At 49.0% G+C, this 16,847-nt stretch overlaps 1 protein-coding gene across 5 annotated transcripts in view; it reads right to left on the bottom strand.

The window, feature by feature from the left end:
• SCAF11 (SR-related CTD associated factor 11) overlaps positions 1-16,847 on the bottom strand; it is an 867,779-nt gene that overhangs the window by 404,511 nt on the left and 446,421 nt on the right. For all 5 annotated transcript variants that reach the window (XR_015295546.1, XM_086919086.1, XM_086919088.1 and 2 more), the window contains exon 9: positions 13,888-13,989. Coding sequence is in view for 4 of the 5 variants with exons in the window: in XM_086919086.1 (XP_086775212.1) it covers positions 13,888-13,989 (102 nt within the window). In the remaining variant the exon portion in view is untranslated. The remainder of the gene's footprint in view (positions 1-13,887; positions 13,990-16,847) is intronic.

The following is a 16,847-nucleotide window of genomic DNA, read 5'->3' as shown; positions in this document are numbered from 1 at the left end:
GCAATCGGTTTTAGGAACGACCGTCCTTTGGAAATGTTTGTTGTGTTCCACCACTTCAGAGAGCGATGCGTACGGTCGTCTACCAACACCAGATCTGTAATCTGACCTTGAGCCTGATTCCACTGTGTCGCTAGACACTCCTGTAGTGGACGCATTTGTAGTCTGGCATGTGGTATTAGTAGTATGCAGGAGGACATCATGCCTAACGGCTGCATAAACACTCGTGCTGGTAGTGAGTGTTGTGGTTGAAATCTTTGTATTAACTTGACCATTGTCTGTATCCTGATTGGATTGGGGTATGCTTTGGCTCTTTCTGTGTCTATAGTAGCCCCCAGGTACTGTTGAATTTAGTTTGGTTGTAGGTGTGCAGCAATTAAATTGTCTTCTGTGTGTTGTGAAGGCATTCTTCTTGTGACTTGGCCTTTAGTAACCAATCGTACAAATAAGGGAAGACATGTATTTGTTGTCTTCTTAGGTGTGCTGCCACCACAGCTAGGCATTTTGTGAACACTCTTGGTGCTGTAGTGACACCGAACGGAAGGACTTTGAATTGATAATGTTGTCCTTCCACTACAAACCTTAGGTATTTTCTGTGGGCTTTGTGAATTGGGATGTGAAAGTAAGCGTCTTTTAGATCCAGTGTAGAAAGAAAGTCCCCTTTCTTCAGTAAAGGAAGTACTTGTTGGAGCTTGACCATGTGGAAATGTTCCGAATTTATGTATGCATTGAGAGGTCTGAGGTCCAAGATTGGTCTTAGGGACCCGTCTTTTTTGGGGATTAGGAAGTGTAGAGAGTATACTCCTGTCCCTTGTTGATGTTTTGGAACCTTCTCTATGGCATGCTTTTGTAGTAGTGATAGTACTTCTTCCTTTAACAATGTCAGATGGTCTTGACTCATTGGACGCTGTTTGGGGGGGATGTTTGGTGGGGTAGCAGTGAGTTCTAGGCAATAACCATGTTGGATAATTTGTCTCACCCACTTGTCTGATGTGATGTTTTCCCAGACAGGTAGGAACTGTGCTAGACGTCCCCCGACCGGTGTTATGTGGTCTGGGGGAAGTTGTATTAAGTCACTGTTTTGGGGTTGGGGAGTTGCGGTTGTTATTATTTCCGCGACCCCTACCCTTGTTGTTGTTACCTCTGTAACTACCTCTTGAATTACCTCTGGGTGACGTTGGCGTAAAAGAGGTGGATTGCTGACTTGTTCCTCTACTTTTTGAGCCCCCTCTATAGGTGGATCTACGAAAGGAACCCCTTTGTGTTGGCTGTTGTAATGCTCCCATTGACTTAGCCGTTTCTGTGTCCTTTTTCATCTTTTCTAAGGTCTCATCTGTGCTTGAGCCGAAAAGTGTCTTTTGATCAAAGGGTTGGTTCAATAAAGATGTTTGTACTTCTTGTTTGAACCCTGAGACTCTAAGCCATGCATGTCTCCTTAACATGACACTGGTGTTGATGGATCTTGCTGCAGTGTCTGCCGCGTCTAGAGCGCACTTAATGGAAGTGTTAGTTATTATCTTACCTTCCTGTATTAGCTGATCTGCTCTCTTCTGATGTTCTATGGGGAGATGTGTGATGAGTTTTTCTAATTCATCATAATGTGCCCTGTCGTGCAAGTAGCGCTTGTGTATTGGCTATACGCCAGCTATTTGCCGCTTGTGATGCCACTCTTTTGCCTGATGCATCTTTTAATTTTGACTCTATCAGGTGAAGGGGCCTCTCCTGTAGATAATGAGTTCGCTCTCTTGCGAGCGTTTGAAACTACAAGCGAGTCCAGAGGTACCTGCCCTTTGATAAATATTGGATCCTTTGGAGCCGCCTTATATTTTTTATCAATTCTTGGGTTTAACACCCTAGCCCTCACTGGGTCTTTGAATATGTCTGCTGTGTGACTGAGAAAACCCTTCAGCATAGGTAGAGTACCTGATGTTCTTTGTGCAGTAGGTAGTGTCTCTAATAGGAAATCCTCTACCTGAGGTTCTGTATGTAGATCTACCTTATGATATTTTGCTGCCCTATTAATGAGCTGTACAAACCCTGTGTTATCAGGTGGTGAAGGCTTTGGGGGATACAACTCTGGGTTGTCATCATCTGACCCTGCGTCAAAATTTTCCCATGGATCATCCTCATCTGGGATAGTGTCATCATCCCCTTGAGGTTCTCCCTCCCCTGTATCACTGTCTACATCTGACTGAGGTGTAGATGGTCTTGGTGTAGAAGGTGGAGGAATATTTGGCATAGTGTGAGGAATAGGAGAAGAGGGTGTGACTTTAGGTCGAGGAGAAGTAGGAGGAGTTGTATTTGTCCCCAGTGTTCTCTTTTTAGAAGGAAGAGTTTTGTCTTTTAGCTGTTCATTCTTCCTCTTCTTTGTCACTACTTTGCCAGTCTGTGGATCGATAAACAAAATCTTTTGTTTGGGATCTGTTTGCTGCTCCTGTGTCGGTACCGAAGCCTTTGGTTCCGAAAGATGCCTTTGTTTTCGATCGTCAATGTTCGGTGTTTTCGGCACCGAGTGTTTGCTCGATTCCGATTTTTTCGGTGTCGAGTGAGTCTTCGACGTCGAATCATGTTTCGGTTTCGACATGGAATGTTTTGATGCCGAGCTTTCCCTTGCATGAAGCTTCGGCGTCGAAGTCGATGTCGACCGCTTCTCGGATCCAACATGGTGGGAGGCCGAGAGTTTCGGTTTCAGTTTCGGTTTCGTTGCCGGACCCGAAGGCGGGGCGTCGGAAACTTTTTTCTGCGGTTTGACTGGGCTCAAAGGCGGGGTCGTTACCACACGGGTCGTTTTTTTGGTAAGGGGACGTCGTCACTCACGGTTTGTTGCACATCGAGTTCCTCGACATCCGACTCGTCCCTTTCCGACCCCGACTGATCTTCATGATCCTCTTCTTCATCGAGGTGCTGGTCTTCGAACAGCTCCGGGATCGCCTCCGACTGCATTCTGGAAACCTCGTGTCTTCGAGCTCGACGGTTTCTAATCGTCGACTTGGAGGAGAATGCTGCGCAGGCTTCGCAGACCCTGGATTCGTGTTCAGGCGATAGGCAAAGGTTGCACACCTCGTGTAGGTCCTTGTGTGGGAACTTAGCAACACACGTTGGACATTTCTTAAATGGAGTCCTTTCCATGGACTCCGGGCTTGATCACGTCGAGAAAGGCCTCCTGTTCGTCGACGTAGATCAAAGTTTTTGTTCGATGTTGGAGTCGAAACGCGTCGGAATGGAAATGAAGTCGCGTTCGATAACAATACCGTCAAATTGGAAAGGGAATACGCGCCGAAAAGTCACTTCTTTCCGAAGTCGATCTGGAGCGCTTCAATCCTCATCCGAACCCGATGGCGGAAAAAGACAATCTAAGGATGGAGCCGATGCCCATGCGCACTAACAACCAAAGGAGGAGTCACCAAGATACAAAAGACTCTCCAAGAGAAAAACAAGTGCAATCATCCGAGCCCAACACCAGATGGCGATCTATTCATAATGTACCATCTGCAGCCCATATGCCTCGAACTGTGGTCCTAAGTCACAGGTCCACCTTATTTTGGGTCAGTACGGAGTTGCACTATTCTCCGTAGCACCAGCATATTTACTAGTGGTGCACATCTTTCTTTCACCATCACAACACTTCCTTTTTTCTGTTCTTCTTTATTATTTTTAGATGTGGTAGTGCTAATGATGAGAACCTGAGTCCACTGGTGAGAAACAACCAGTGGACTCCCCTGGTGTAACTTCCGTGAGGTACTTCACATCTTTTCTCAAATTGTTTTCACATCTCTGGTGATTTCTTTTTAGTTATACACTACACAGTAGGATGTATGAAAAGGGAACAGAATATTAAAAGTGAACAGGGATTCGTGACAAGTGACAGATGATATATACTAACCGCCCAGGTAGCACGCCAAGGTTGGTGCTACAATAGACATTGAAATCCTTACAGAACTGTTAAAAAAACAGTGTCAGGTCATACAGTTCTGTATAAACTATACCAAAGTAAGATCTAGTGTGCACAGAGTCCAGTGGATTCCCAAAGGCTTACAGAGGTAAAAATAGATAATACCTTACTCTCTATTTGTGGTAGTGTGGGCAAGCAGTTTATCAGAGGGTAGTGTTAAGCATTTATTGTACACACTCTGACAAGAACGGATGTCAAACAATCAAAGACTGAACTCAGACCAATTGTTTGTATCATAAATATTTATTTGTTGTATTTTTATTTATCAAACCAAGATTGACTCGGTACAGGTAAATATGGTTGTACTTTTCAAGACAGATTGTTAAAAAGCAAGCTGGATGAATAATTACTTTGCTTACAGGTTTGTAAAAATATGTAAATACAGTTGTAATTACAGTTTCAGGATATTTTTTTCTACTCTGTGTGCTATGCCTAGATATCACACCAGGACATTTCCTGGATAGAAGGCAAGTAAGTACATTTTTCTCAAAACACAGCTTCTTAGGTTTTCATACAATTTTCAACTCCACGCTTAGAACTTTTTCCACAGAAAAACAGTCAATGCAGTCCTATGGGAGAAAATCAGGTTATAGGTTTAAAGGTGAGCAATCGGTCTTGGTAGTTGGGTGGCTGGGGTTAGGACCAGGGTTTCCCCCAGAGTCAAGGATGAACTCAAAGAGCACACACTGTGGCACTAGGGTGCCCGGGTTCAGTGCTCAGGCCCCAATGTTATCCAATGCGGGGGAGGGGGGGGCCTCCGGTAGGTGGCTGCTCACAGGCACGCCACTTGCATGTGTGAGCAATGCACCTACGGTTTAGCTCAGGGCAAAGGGAGATCAGAGTTAGCACTCAAGGGGGCACCCACAGTGGCACAGGGGCAGCCAGGTGCTAGACTGACGTTGTGTGTGCTGTTGCTATCAATGGGATTCTCGGGTCACAACAAAAACTGTTGGCTCGGGCATGAAGATCTTCTGAAGGCGAGCAACGGTTGGAGAGGTAAGTTGGGATGCCGAGACATCATTGGTTGGGACACCCAAGGCCGTGCAGAGTCAGATGCAGGGGTGTTTTGGCGTCAGGTTTTCCTTGCCGGCTCCGGTCGGGGGGGATCCTCCAGATAGGGGCTGCAGGCATCGGCGGGACACTTGACAGGTCAGGGATTGCCAGATCTAAGGTCAGGATTGCTGGGGGGACCTCCTCATGGTGTTGGGCCACTCTGACCGTGGGCATCGGGTGCAGAGTGGCGGATTTGGCCAGAGTCAGTTACTGAGCAAATCTAGTGATCACAGGAGACAGAGTCTTCGTAGGGAAGGCAGGGTTATGGGGCGGGGGGCTGCAGGACACGCCAGGGTTTCACTGGAGCAGGTCGAGGTCGGGACAGGCCAGTAGGGCTAGGCCCAAGTCAGATGATGTCCTCTTCTTTCAGCATGGCTCTTTGGTCCTTCTTCTAGTCTATGGAGGCATGGTTCAGGGCTGCCCCTAAATATTATATTTAGGGGCATTTCAGGTAGGTACAGGTTGGGACCAATGGGTCCCTTCCTTCGGATGGGTACATCCACTATTATGTCACCTTCCAATGGGAGGGGGTCATAAGCCTCACTCTGGTTGGCTGGGTCCAACCAATTTCGAGATGGTGGGGACAGAGTTGTGCTTTGGCACGGGGTTAGCAAAGGTTTGCACACCTCTCCTCCTAGCTTGGTTTTCCGCCAATTCTCCCACCCAAAGTGGGGGGGTCAGAACCGGTGGGGGCCAGTTGCTGGAAGCAGCAAATGGCGGGGTCAGCTCACAAAGGGAGCAAGCATTTGAAGCTTCCCCTTTGTGGACCCTGTCCATCATGGGGCAGGAAGCTTGGCACCTCTGCACAGGATGTGCTTGGTTTCAGGACATGAGTGCATTTGGCATTAAATCCCATACTGTATTCAGTGTGGGTTTAATGTGCTGAGTAGTTTGATATCAAACTTCCCAGATTTCAGTAAATCCATTGAGGTGCTTTCGAGTTAGCAATGACAAACTCCCAGACCATATACTCTTACGGCTTTACTGCACTTACAATGTCTAAAGTGGTATAGTACACCCACCTAGAGGGGTGGCTTACCTATGCCATAGGCAGTGGATTGTAGGCATTGCACACAGGGATGTGTGCCATGTCGACTCTTCAGTTTACTCTGCACAAAAAAACACGTGTGTGTGTGTGTGTGTGTGTTTGAGTGCGAGAACAGGGCCTCTAACGGTGGCACAATATGTGCTGCAGACCTTAGAGGCCTTACCTGGTCACAGTGCCCTTGGTATCCAGGGTACCTTTTACTAGGGACATACCAGTGGCCAGACAATTGCCAATTGGGTTTGCAATATTAAAGTTTTAGGGAAAGAACATAGGCCCAGTGCACCTGATTGGCAGGAACCCAGGGAACACTTTGTAAAAGAGCATCGAAATCAGGCAAAAAGTGGGTGGCAACCATGCAAAAAGGGGTACTTTCCTACAATGCCAGATAGTGATCTGTGTAACAAGGTCCGTCTCCAGAGCATTACTAAAACAGCAAAAGGAGGGCCAAATGTAAACCATAAACAAAGAAATTTAGAAAGGCACATGAAAAAACAAATAAAAAGAGATGGGCGTGTTGAATGCCCACAGTTTAGATAAAATAAAGAAAAACAGGAGTAAAACCAATAGACCAGGTTGAGATCTGGGTGCGGAAGTGTAGAACAACAATGTCTCAACCAGTATTATTTGGAAAAAAAACAATAATTGTAAAGACAATTGTGGACAGTTGTATCAGCACTGAAAGCAGAGATTGCGTAGGCAACCCAAAAACCTTTTTTTTTTTTTAACAAAAAGATCTTTATTGATAGCAAAGCCATTGACGTCATCAAATGTAGCACACAAGCAAAGTGTACCTCCGCATACAGTACCAAAATCACGTAGGCAGCAAATTATTAGTTCGTACACAGCCTTTTTGCCGGCATCCCGGAGGCCCGGCGGCGAGGTAATGCATTAATAGTATAACTGTGTCTTTTAGGAGGTCATATCGCAAGCTACGTGCAGGTGCGGTGTGTCAACTGGCAATCAACTTCTGCAATCGCGGTTAATCGATCTAACATCAAGGCGAGATCAAGAAAAACAGTTCCCGCCAAACTCCCACCCCACCCTCTAGAGTGTGTCTGTGTGTCTGCCAACCCTGTCCCAACTAACATGCCCCCGTGTGTGCCTACCCTGTGTCCAGTGCCCATCCCCCCGTAGTGAACAGTCCTTCCTCAGCAGCCCCCCACTATCTCAACCCTGGGTTCTCACAGCCGCCCCCACTTAACTCGGAACATTCCCGCCCCTTTCCTCTCCTGTATCACAGTGAACATTGTCAGAACCGAACTCCTCCATTTTATCTTGCAGTTCCACCGCCTCAGTGGTGTCAGAGCTGTCCTCCTCTCCTTTCTGTAAGTGCTCTTTGTAAAGATCCCAGAAATTCTTGGGCCTACTTCTGGGCGGGAGCAGGTCGCTGTACAGTTCTGTCTGGGTGCAGCAGTACTGTAGATCCCTCATCCATCTAGTTTTTGTGGGAAGGGGCCCTCGCATCCAGCAAGCCGCAACCACCCTTCGTGCCAACAGCAGCGCCATGTCCACCAGGCGACGCAGACCTGGGGCTAGAGGCTTAGAGTAACCGATAAGCGTGAGAGCAGGAGTGCGGGGCAGGGGATCCCCCAGAATCTGATCAAGTTCTGCAAATACTTCCCCCCCAGAATGCTTGCACCCCAGGACATAACCATGCCAAGTGGAAAAAGTCTGCCACCATTGTCCGGCAGCACTCGCATTCAGCTGTGGGACGGAGGCCATAGCGGTGAAGACGTTCAGGAGTATAGTACACCCGCTGTAAATATTTGAAATGCACCAGACGATGCCTGCCGTTCAAGGAAATCGTACGCGTGCTGGAGCAGCAATATCGCCACATCCCGTCATCAATGGAGGATTGAAAGTCAGCCTGCCAGGCCTCCCTGGCCTTAGACGGCTGCAGTCACTGCTGCGTCACACCCAGCTTGTTAAGCTGCGAAACGAGCTTCGCCAACGAGGTGGATTTAAGTACATAGGTCAGTTCCGGGATCTCCTCCGGTTCCTCCAGGCCTGAGCCCAGTATTTCACGGAACGCCGAGCGGAGCCTGTGATATTGGAATTTCTGTAGCAGGGTGTGGCCTGCCTCGGTGGCAGTCAACTGGTCCCAGGTTTTAAGTATGCCATCCGTGAACAGGTCTTCCATTTTTACTACGCCAAGAGACCGCAAGGCTTTAATCACTCCCTTTTCCCCCAGAGGATCAAGCCAAAGGGCCCACTCCACAGGTAGCAGTGGGGAGTACAGTAATGTACAGCTACGAGAACTCACCAAGCAGTTCCAGGCATGGTTGGTCGCTTTCAGCGAGTCCATCTGGCCAACCGTGCGGTCCGTGGGCAGGCAAATAGTGGCGGGCAGAGGAAGCGGGTCCGCAAACAACCCCTCCAATATGAGGTGCGGGGTCCGAGCATCACCATGTACCCACAAGTGTAGATGCGATGCCTGTGCGACCCTATAATAGCGTTCTAGGTCCGGTGCTCCCAGTCCCCCCAACTCGCAGGGGAGTATCAGAGTCATCCATCGGACTCTAGGCTGCTTGCCACCCCAAGCCAGCCGCACCATTACTTTGGTAAGTTGCTGAAAGAAGACCTTCGATAATACCACAGGCAAATTCAGGAAGAGAAACAGGAAACGGGGAAGTACCACCATTTTCATTAAAGCGATTCTGCCCGAAAGGGAGAGCGGGAGCCTGATCCAATTATCCACGTCATCAACCAATTTGCTATAAGCCACCCCGTAATTGTCCCGGATGAGGATCTCAGGATCCGTATGAAGGCGAATGCCCAGGTAGCGAACCGAGTCGGAGGACCACTGCAATGGGTACTCCATAGCGAACGGTCGTGTCACCGGGGTGAGCGGGAACGCGATCGACTTATCCCAGTTCACTTTCAGGCCCGACAGTGAGCCGAAGCGGACCACCTCGCGTAGCACCGCGGCCAAGTTGACTTCCGGGTCTCTAACGTACAGTAACGTATCATCTGCATAAGTCGATATCCCTATTTTATAGGTGGGGAAGCTAACACCCTCCAGGCTGTGGTACTCTCGTATGGCACACGCCAGGGGCTCCGCCACCAGTGCATAAAGCAACGGCGACAGGGGGCAGCCCTGTCGCGTGCCCCTCCCAATGTATATCGGCTCCGTCACCCTATCTCCCAGACGCAGCCTGGCAGAGGGTCGATGGTACAGCGCCCCAATCTGCTGCAGGAACGGCTCACCTAGACCCAGTTTCCGCAGCACACGTAACATGAAGGGCCACTCAACCGAGTCGAACGCCTTTTCCATGTCAAGGAAGATTGCCAGCGCGCTGTTCTCCTGCCTGACATGCTGCATTGTGCCTAGCACTGTGCGTATGTTGTAAGTTAGATTCCTGCACGGGACAAATCCGGATTGCTCCGGAGCGACCAGCTCAGGGACCAGTAAGGCCAGTCGAGTGGCAATGACCTTAGCATAAATCTTGGCATCGACATTGAGCAGGCTGAGTGGTCTGTACGAGCCGCAAAGATCAGGCGGTTTTCCCGGTTTGGGTATAGTAATGAGCAGCGCCTCACGCAGAGTAGTCGGCATTTCGCCGTTCTCACAGATGGCATCAAATAGGGCGACCAAGTGTGGCAGCAGCAAGTCCTTAAAGGCCTTATAAAAACTAACCGTGAGGCCATCCGAGCCCGGCGCGCTTCCCGATCGCATACTCGCTAGCGCCTCTAGTATTTCATCCTGGTGGAAGGGGGCCATCAAGAATTCTCTATCCGAGTTCTTGAGGAACGGCATAGCAATATGATCTAAATAGTCTTCCATCTCGCTCTCCACTCCCTGCGTCTTGGACTGGTATAAATCTGCGTAGTATCTCCTGAAGGTCTCTAGTATCTGCTCCTCGTCCGTTACTGTGTCTCCCTCCGGAGTCCTCAGCTCCTCAACGACCAGTGGGAGTCTAGTGCTGCGGACCATGCGTGCTAGCAGGGCGCCAGGTCTTTCCCCCTCCCCGTACTGTCTAGCTGTGGCATATTTGCCCATATAGGGGACCTCCCTGTCCGCCAGTGCCTGAAACTCGGACAGAAGTTGGGTAATCGCCGGTCCCTCCGTATCGCCGCCTAACTGCAGTCGCCTAGCCTCAAGCTCCGCTATCCTATTCTCAAGGGTAGTGAGATCCCGCCGAATGGCGCGTAACACACTCGAGTGCTTTGACATCACCACCCCCCTGATGTAGACCTTAAAGGCCTCCCAGACCGTAAAGAAGTCGTCCACTGTGCCTATGTTTATCGCAAAGTATTGTTCTATGTCTTCAGCGAGCTCCCCCCTGAATGCCTCATCCAGCAATGCACAAGGCGGGAACCTCCATGTGAAGGCCGGGATCCCCTTCCTGGCTGTCACGAGGTGGAGAAGAATAGGGGAGTGGTCCGAGAGTGTGCGTGGAAGGACCTCGCATGCGCTAATGTTGCCAAGTACCAGGGGGGGCGCCAACCAGTAGTCTATCCTAGTATGGACATCGTGGAATGCCGAGTAATGTGTAAAACCACCCTTCGTTGGATGTCTCTCCCTCCAAACATCCACCAAGTCAGATTTGATCATTTCAGCTGCCATATATGAGGCCGAGGCCACAGGGCGCCGAATAGTGCCCGCAGAACGGTCCAGAGTTGGGTCGAACACAAAGTTAAAGTCCCCGCCCCACAACATCCATGGCTGTGCATATGTTCTGGCAAGAGCGGACAGAGTCGCGTAGAATTCAGGGTGGTCATAATTAGGGCCATAAACATTCACTACCAACAGGTCCAGACCCTTACCTACACATCTCGCCAGGACATACCTGCCTTCCGGGTCAGAGTGCACAGGAATGAGCCGCAGCTGTGACGAGGGATTGGCCCAAATTAACACCCCACGGGCATGTGTTGTGAATCCCGCAGCAACTATGTTCCCAGCCAGACCCCTGGATTTTAGCATTCTGCTGGAGAGTGGCAAGTGCGTTTTCTGCAGCAGGGCGGTGTCTACATGATGTCTACTGAGATAGCTAAGGACCTTCCTTACTTTACGGAAGTCGTTCAGGCCCCGCACATTCCATGTCATCAGGTTCAGCTTATTCGGGGCACGTGCATGCAAATTCGGCGCAACATTAGCCATTACCAGGGTTCACCAGTGCATAATCATCGAGGATAAGCAAATCAGGACACAGCAGTTCACATAATCTCAAAGCCGCCAGCCGGCGCTTCCGAACAGGTACAGCACCACACTGCATTTCACACTCCGCACGATCAAACCCCACAAACAACCCCAAGCAACCACACTCCCCAACAGTCCAAATCCTAGTTCCCGCCCCTAGAGCATCAACCCACCCACAGCCGACCTCCCCCAACCTGGTCAGACAGGCCCCAAGAACCCCCCCCCCCCATGTATCCTCAACAAGTGTAGTGTTAAATAGTCCAACACTAACCCCTCGGAAAGTAAGACAACCAAAGGCACCAGGGCAGAGCGCGCCAATATAGTACACCACAAACTGTCCCGAAAGAATGTCTGAACAGCGCCCCCTTCCAGCCCCACTTGTATTTCAGTGCCCTTCGTATATCAAGAGTTATAGCCCTCTCCCACCCAGACTGGACCCCCCAAGCTTGCCTCGTTTGTCCAGGGTACTCTCCCCCGTTACGTCCAACACCTTACCAGCAGTGCACGAGGCCAGAGTTCAATCAGTGTCTCCACCCCCAACCAACAAGCCCCGGCGAGGCGAACGTAGGCCCCCGCGCCTCTGCAAACTTGGAGTCCTCGTGTTGCCAGGGCCCATGGACTACCTTCGGTGAAGAGTGTCAAGCCTCACTATAGCCGCCCCTAGTCCTGATCTTCCAGGTTCGATGTCGAGCCGGCTTCGTCATCTTGGCCACGCCGGGCCTCCTTCCGCTCCCGCGTCCAAGTCTTAAGGGACTTATGAAGTTCCTTAGGGTCTGTGAAATAATACGACCTCCCACCGGTATGGATTCGGAGCTTGGCGGGATACATCATCGCATAGTCCAGGCCCAGAGTACGGAGTTGTTTCTTATATGGCGCAAACTGTCGCCTTTCTTCCTGCACCCTGGCTGTAAAATCCAGATAGAGGGAGATATCCATACCCTCATGTTGAAGTTTGCCTTTCTCCCTCGCCACTCGCAAAGCAGTGTCCCTGTCGCGATAGTTAAGCAGTTTCGCGATAATGGGGCGAGGTGGTGCGCCAGGCTGAGGTTGCGGGCCCAACGTGCAATGCGCGCGTTCCACAATGAACATGGGGGAAAAAACCTCCTCACCCAGTAGCAGTTTCAGCAGTTTCTCCACGTATAACTCCATCTTCCCCGTTTGTGTGGTTTCCGCTACTCCTGTGATACGGAGGTTGGATCTGCGTGATCGCGCCTCCAAGTCCTCCGTCTTGTCCCTGATAACATTTAGGAGTCTATCAAACTGCTTTCTTTCTTTGTCCCACTCCATTTGGGCTTCCTCAGCTTCAGTGAGTCGGCGCTCCGCCATGTCTAGGCGCTCCGCATGCTTGTCCACGCGCTCCGCCATTCGATCCATGCGGTAGGACAGAGCGTCTATCTTGGTGCCCACCGAGGCAATGCTATCCTGAATGCCCTTCTCCATTGCAGCCAACATGTCCCGGAGCTCCGTGGTTGCCGGGGCCGAAGCCGTAGCTCCCTTCGGCGATGCGTCCGGCGCCGCCACCTCCGACCCTTTCGCCCGACGCCGTTCAAAGGAGATCTTCCCCTGGGTTGTGACGTTCTTCCCCATCGCAGTCTCCAACGTGTGATAATGCAGAACAAGGGAGCAGACCGATCATGCAGTGTCAGGATCTTCGCAGGCAGTCGATGTACTGCCACCAGTTTTCGAGTGACCGATGCGCCCAAGATGGCGTTTGCAATGGCGGACGGAACCCTTCCGTTCGCTTCCGCAAGTCTCGGAACCTCCCGGCCCAGGAGGTAGCCAGATCCACAATTCCAACCGCGGTCAACCTCGCCCCTCAATAGATAGGAGCGGTCGGTAGAGTAGTACGTCGCTGCGGGGAAACGGTCAGGCTATGGCACCGAGCCAATGGCCACCCCACCTCGTGACGCAGGGCTCCGGTGTTGTTCGCTTCTCTATTCCGCCGAGCCTCCAGGCCCTTCTCTCATGGGGACGTCGCCGACTAGTAAGCAGAGGACGACTTGATCAGTGACAAAACCCAACTGTGAGACAGTCCCCACTCAGCCCGACCACTGCCAGTGCTGAGGCCGCACGTCCGATGACGTCGCCCGGCCTCCACTCCAGGATAGTGCGCTGCTGTCGGCCTAGTTCTCCACTGTTGTGCCGCTGGGAACACCACCCCCGAATGTTCGGGAAGGCTCGCTCGTAATCGGCCCAAAAGTTCCTCAAAGGCAGCTGGGGGTGCCAGCAGATGTTCAAGAGTCCGCTATGGCTTGTTCGGCACAGTTAAGGATAGTTTAGCAGGATTATTCTGGGGCTATGCGAGGAGCCGAAGGCTCACGCGTCCGCCATCGACTCCGGCTAGCTCCGCCCCTCCAGCAACCCAAAAACTTTGTGCATGCAAGTGACACTCAAAGGTGAACGGCGCTGGGGACAAGTGTGAAAAACAGAGAGGGCACAACGTGAAGTTGACTAGTATATACACAAATATAAAGGTATGTGATGCCTAGGCTTGACCTAAAAAAATGTTTTTAGCAGTTTAAAGACCATAAATACTGCAGCATTTAAGCTAATAATGCAAGTACATCAAAATAATGTTCCATCGACAATCAAAACACTCCTTTTAAAATATAGTTAACATTTAAATCAGTTTTTCAATTCATGTCAAATTGGGCGTATCTATGACTTTTCAAAATAATATTCAGCACTTAAACTCACCCATCAATTCTCAATTGCACAGCTGAGGACCACAATGATCGCAGTGTTCGAGTTTTCCTTTGGATTACTGTTGCAGTATCATACAGTTCTGAAATATCATGGCTGTAAGAGAAAAGGAAGGTTACGCAAGTAGATCCATATTTACTGAAAAAGACCACTCTGTCCACAACATAAAACACTTGAAATTGGCCCATTTAGGTAACAAAGAAATCTTGACTCCCATACTTGTCTTGCACTGTTCATAACCTCACCATAACTATTCTAAGGAAAACCACATTTGGCAGCCATGGACTAACTTGACTGTCTCTGTATGGTGTCACTTTTTAGGTTTCGTCTAGCGACCGCAGCGAATGCGCTGCTTCGCTTAGCGGGTCTCTATTGTTGTGGCTTTGGTGAGAGAAGGGAGACAAACCATGTGCGCGCACGGACAGGCGATGTGCACGCGCATGGTGTCTCCTCTGCCTTACACGCTCCCACTGTGCGCTCACACTCCAAGGCAGACACGCGCCTGTTGCGTACTGAAACCTGTGACTTGAAAAAATGGTTCACAACCTCTTTCCTGCTTTCATTTAGTTGCTTCCTTGTGAAATGGATCCAAAAAAGAAAAACTCTCTTGCGGGAAAAGCCCCTTTTAAGATATTTTTCTATTCCAAAATGCAGCCTCCGGATGGAGCGAAATAGGTTTTAAATATGAAAAATAAATACATAACTAAATAAATCAAGACAGAGTGGTTGCAAAGTGGTCAGATTGGTTTTACTCTGATCCAAACACATCAGCCTCACTCTACAGACTTTGCAGTGAAGAACTACTTTTGTTTTCTCGTCTTTCTTTGAACAGCATTTTTGTCCCCAGGTGGGGAAGTGTACTAATTTTGGATGTATTGAAATACCAGGCTGATGGGTGGATTGGCAAACGAAATGTGTACCATGGCTCCGTGTTTATGGACGTGGTCTTTTTAAAACCATACTGCTTACGTTTTGTAAGGATATAAGCAATGGACATTGAAACGGTTCCCTTCAGGGCCCTGTAGTCATGTCCTTAACTTTTCAGGTAAAACCCCTCGCTGATTTCTGAATAGCGAGTGAGAGATCGTTAAGGTAACCATGTTGTTTCTGCTTACATTTCACATGCTTTACTTAATCTTGCACTCCGTATGAGTGTTTGCTTTTACTTTTTCTTTGGGCAGGATATTACTCTTATCAAGTGCATAATTTGAATTGAGCCACATCCAAGTGTTTATAGCGGGCACAATTTGGTTGTGGCTGAAGTCAGTGCAAGTTTCTCTCAGTGGAGCAGTATGGTGTTCAGTAAGGGAGAGGATGTGGCACTATGGCCAAAGCTATCTAATTTGGAACTGAGGAACCGGGTTCAGCCTTCATGACCAGTCCACCAGAACACTCTACTGAGGGAGCATATTCCCATGCTTTACCTTTGAAGGCCCGAAAGAACTTAGAAGGCCTGATGTCTTAGCACAAGCAGGTGTAGCCTAGTAGTGCCAATTGTGGGTTAACCTTGAACACCTTTCCACCACAATCTATACTGAAGTTCATCTCCAGTCTTGCGGGCAGGCCTAAGAAGCAGCACACTTTTGAGCAACAGTGATCCAGTCACTGTGACTGTCACTGAGGTCACATGAACCTTGAGCAGGTTAGGGCGGTGCGAACGGTGTGACAGCACTGGGTACCTATTTCGGGTGGGTGCGTAGTGTTTGCAAGTATATTATGGTTTTAAAAAACTTGCCACTTCCTTCCTGGCCTCCAGCAAATTTCAGCAACAATAAAAATGCCATGATAACTTCGGTGATTAATGTTCTTCCTAGAGAGAGATCGGAGTTTTGTCTAGTGGAAGGGTTGACTCCTGGAAAGGTGGCACAGAGCGTTAATGTGGCTGCTGCAAAGAACATGTACCATGTCAGAGAGATCCTTTTGTTACTTGCAGTCTATAAGTTAAAATCCTAACATAGAACAGTGAGCTATTAAACTATACTGCCAACTAGTATGGTTGTCATGTGGCTTCTACACCTTGTAGTCCTTTGTCTTATGTAACATTTCCCATACAGTGATTTACACACAAATGATTGTCTGTATATTGTGTGTGATGTAAAGTGCTCTGACACCGTACACTGGTATGAGTGGCGCTGTAAATCAAATTAAATGCATCTGAGAAAGAGTGTGGTTATGGAGACTTGAGGAGGGCTGTTAAAGGGTGGTATTTAGCGAGTCCGAGGTGTAGGTGATCATTGGGGGCACCAACAAACATTGTTGTACAGGGCGCCACCAGCACTAAAGCCGGCCCTGCTCTTGAGGCCAGTCCGCTTCACCCATTGGTACCTCCATTGGCCTTGTTTCAGCAGTAGTAGCTACAACTCACCAAGGATTGGCAATGCAGGATTTGCATGCACTCCAAACTAAGATTGCAAACTTCAGTGTCTCTCTGCTTCATGCACAAGCGCTTAACATTTGCTACCTGCTCTGGTGCCACTGGAATTATGCAGCAATGGGGGACAAAATGATGCAGCAGTGTTGACTACATTATGCAACAAAAAAAAGGCTGCAGCGTATTGCAATATATTTTCTTAGACATTATTTAGACATTTTTACACATATTAAGTCTCTGCAAAGATTCTGCTGTATCAGTATAACAGATGCTGCAGTGAGAAAGGTGATCAGTCAACCTTTGCCAAGGGCTGTGCACTTTGCAGCAACTAAAGTCACGTTTTTTTAGTAACATTTTATCCGTTTGAGCTATAAAAATGATTAGTTAAAACTAAGATTATGCAGTGGATGATGTATTATGTGGCAAATATGGCAGAGCCATAATTATATAGAAAACATTTGCAAACTAGGATATTTTGCCATTCATGTTTGAACTGCTCTTGTGGAAGAAGGGGGGAAGAAGTGCTAATGAATGAAACTGCATGGATTGGAGACAAATGGCTTGCGATTCCACTTTTAAGCGT

The sequence above is a fragment of the Lissotriton vulgaris genome, chromosome 1_1, assembly GCF_964263255.1.
Source record: "Lissotriton vulgaris chromosome 1_1, aLisVul1.2, whole genome shotgun sequence".
Taxonomy (NCBI): domain Eukaryota; kingdom Metazoa; phylum Chordata; class Amphibia; order Caudata; family Salamandridae; genus Lissotriton; species Lissotriton vulgaris.
This window is presented reverse-complemented; position numbering and strand designations above follow the sequence as displayed.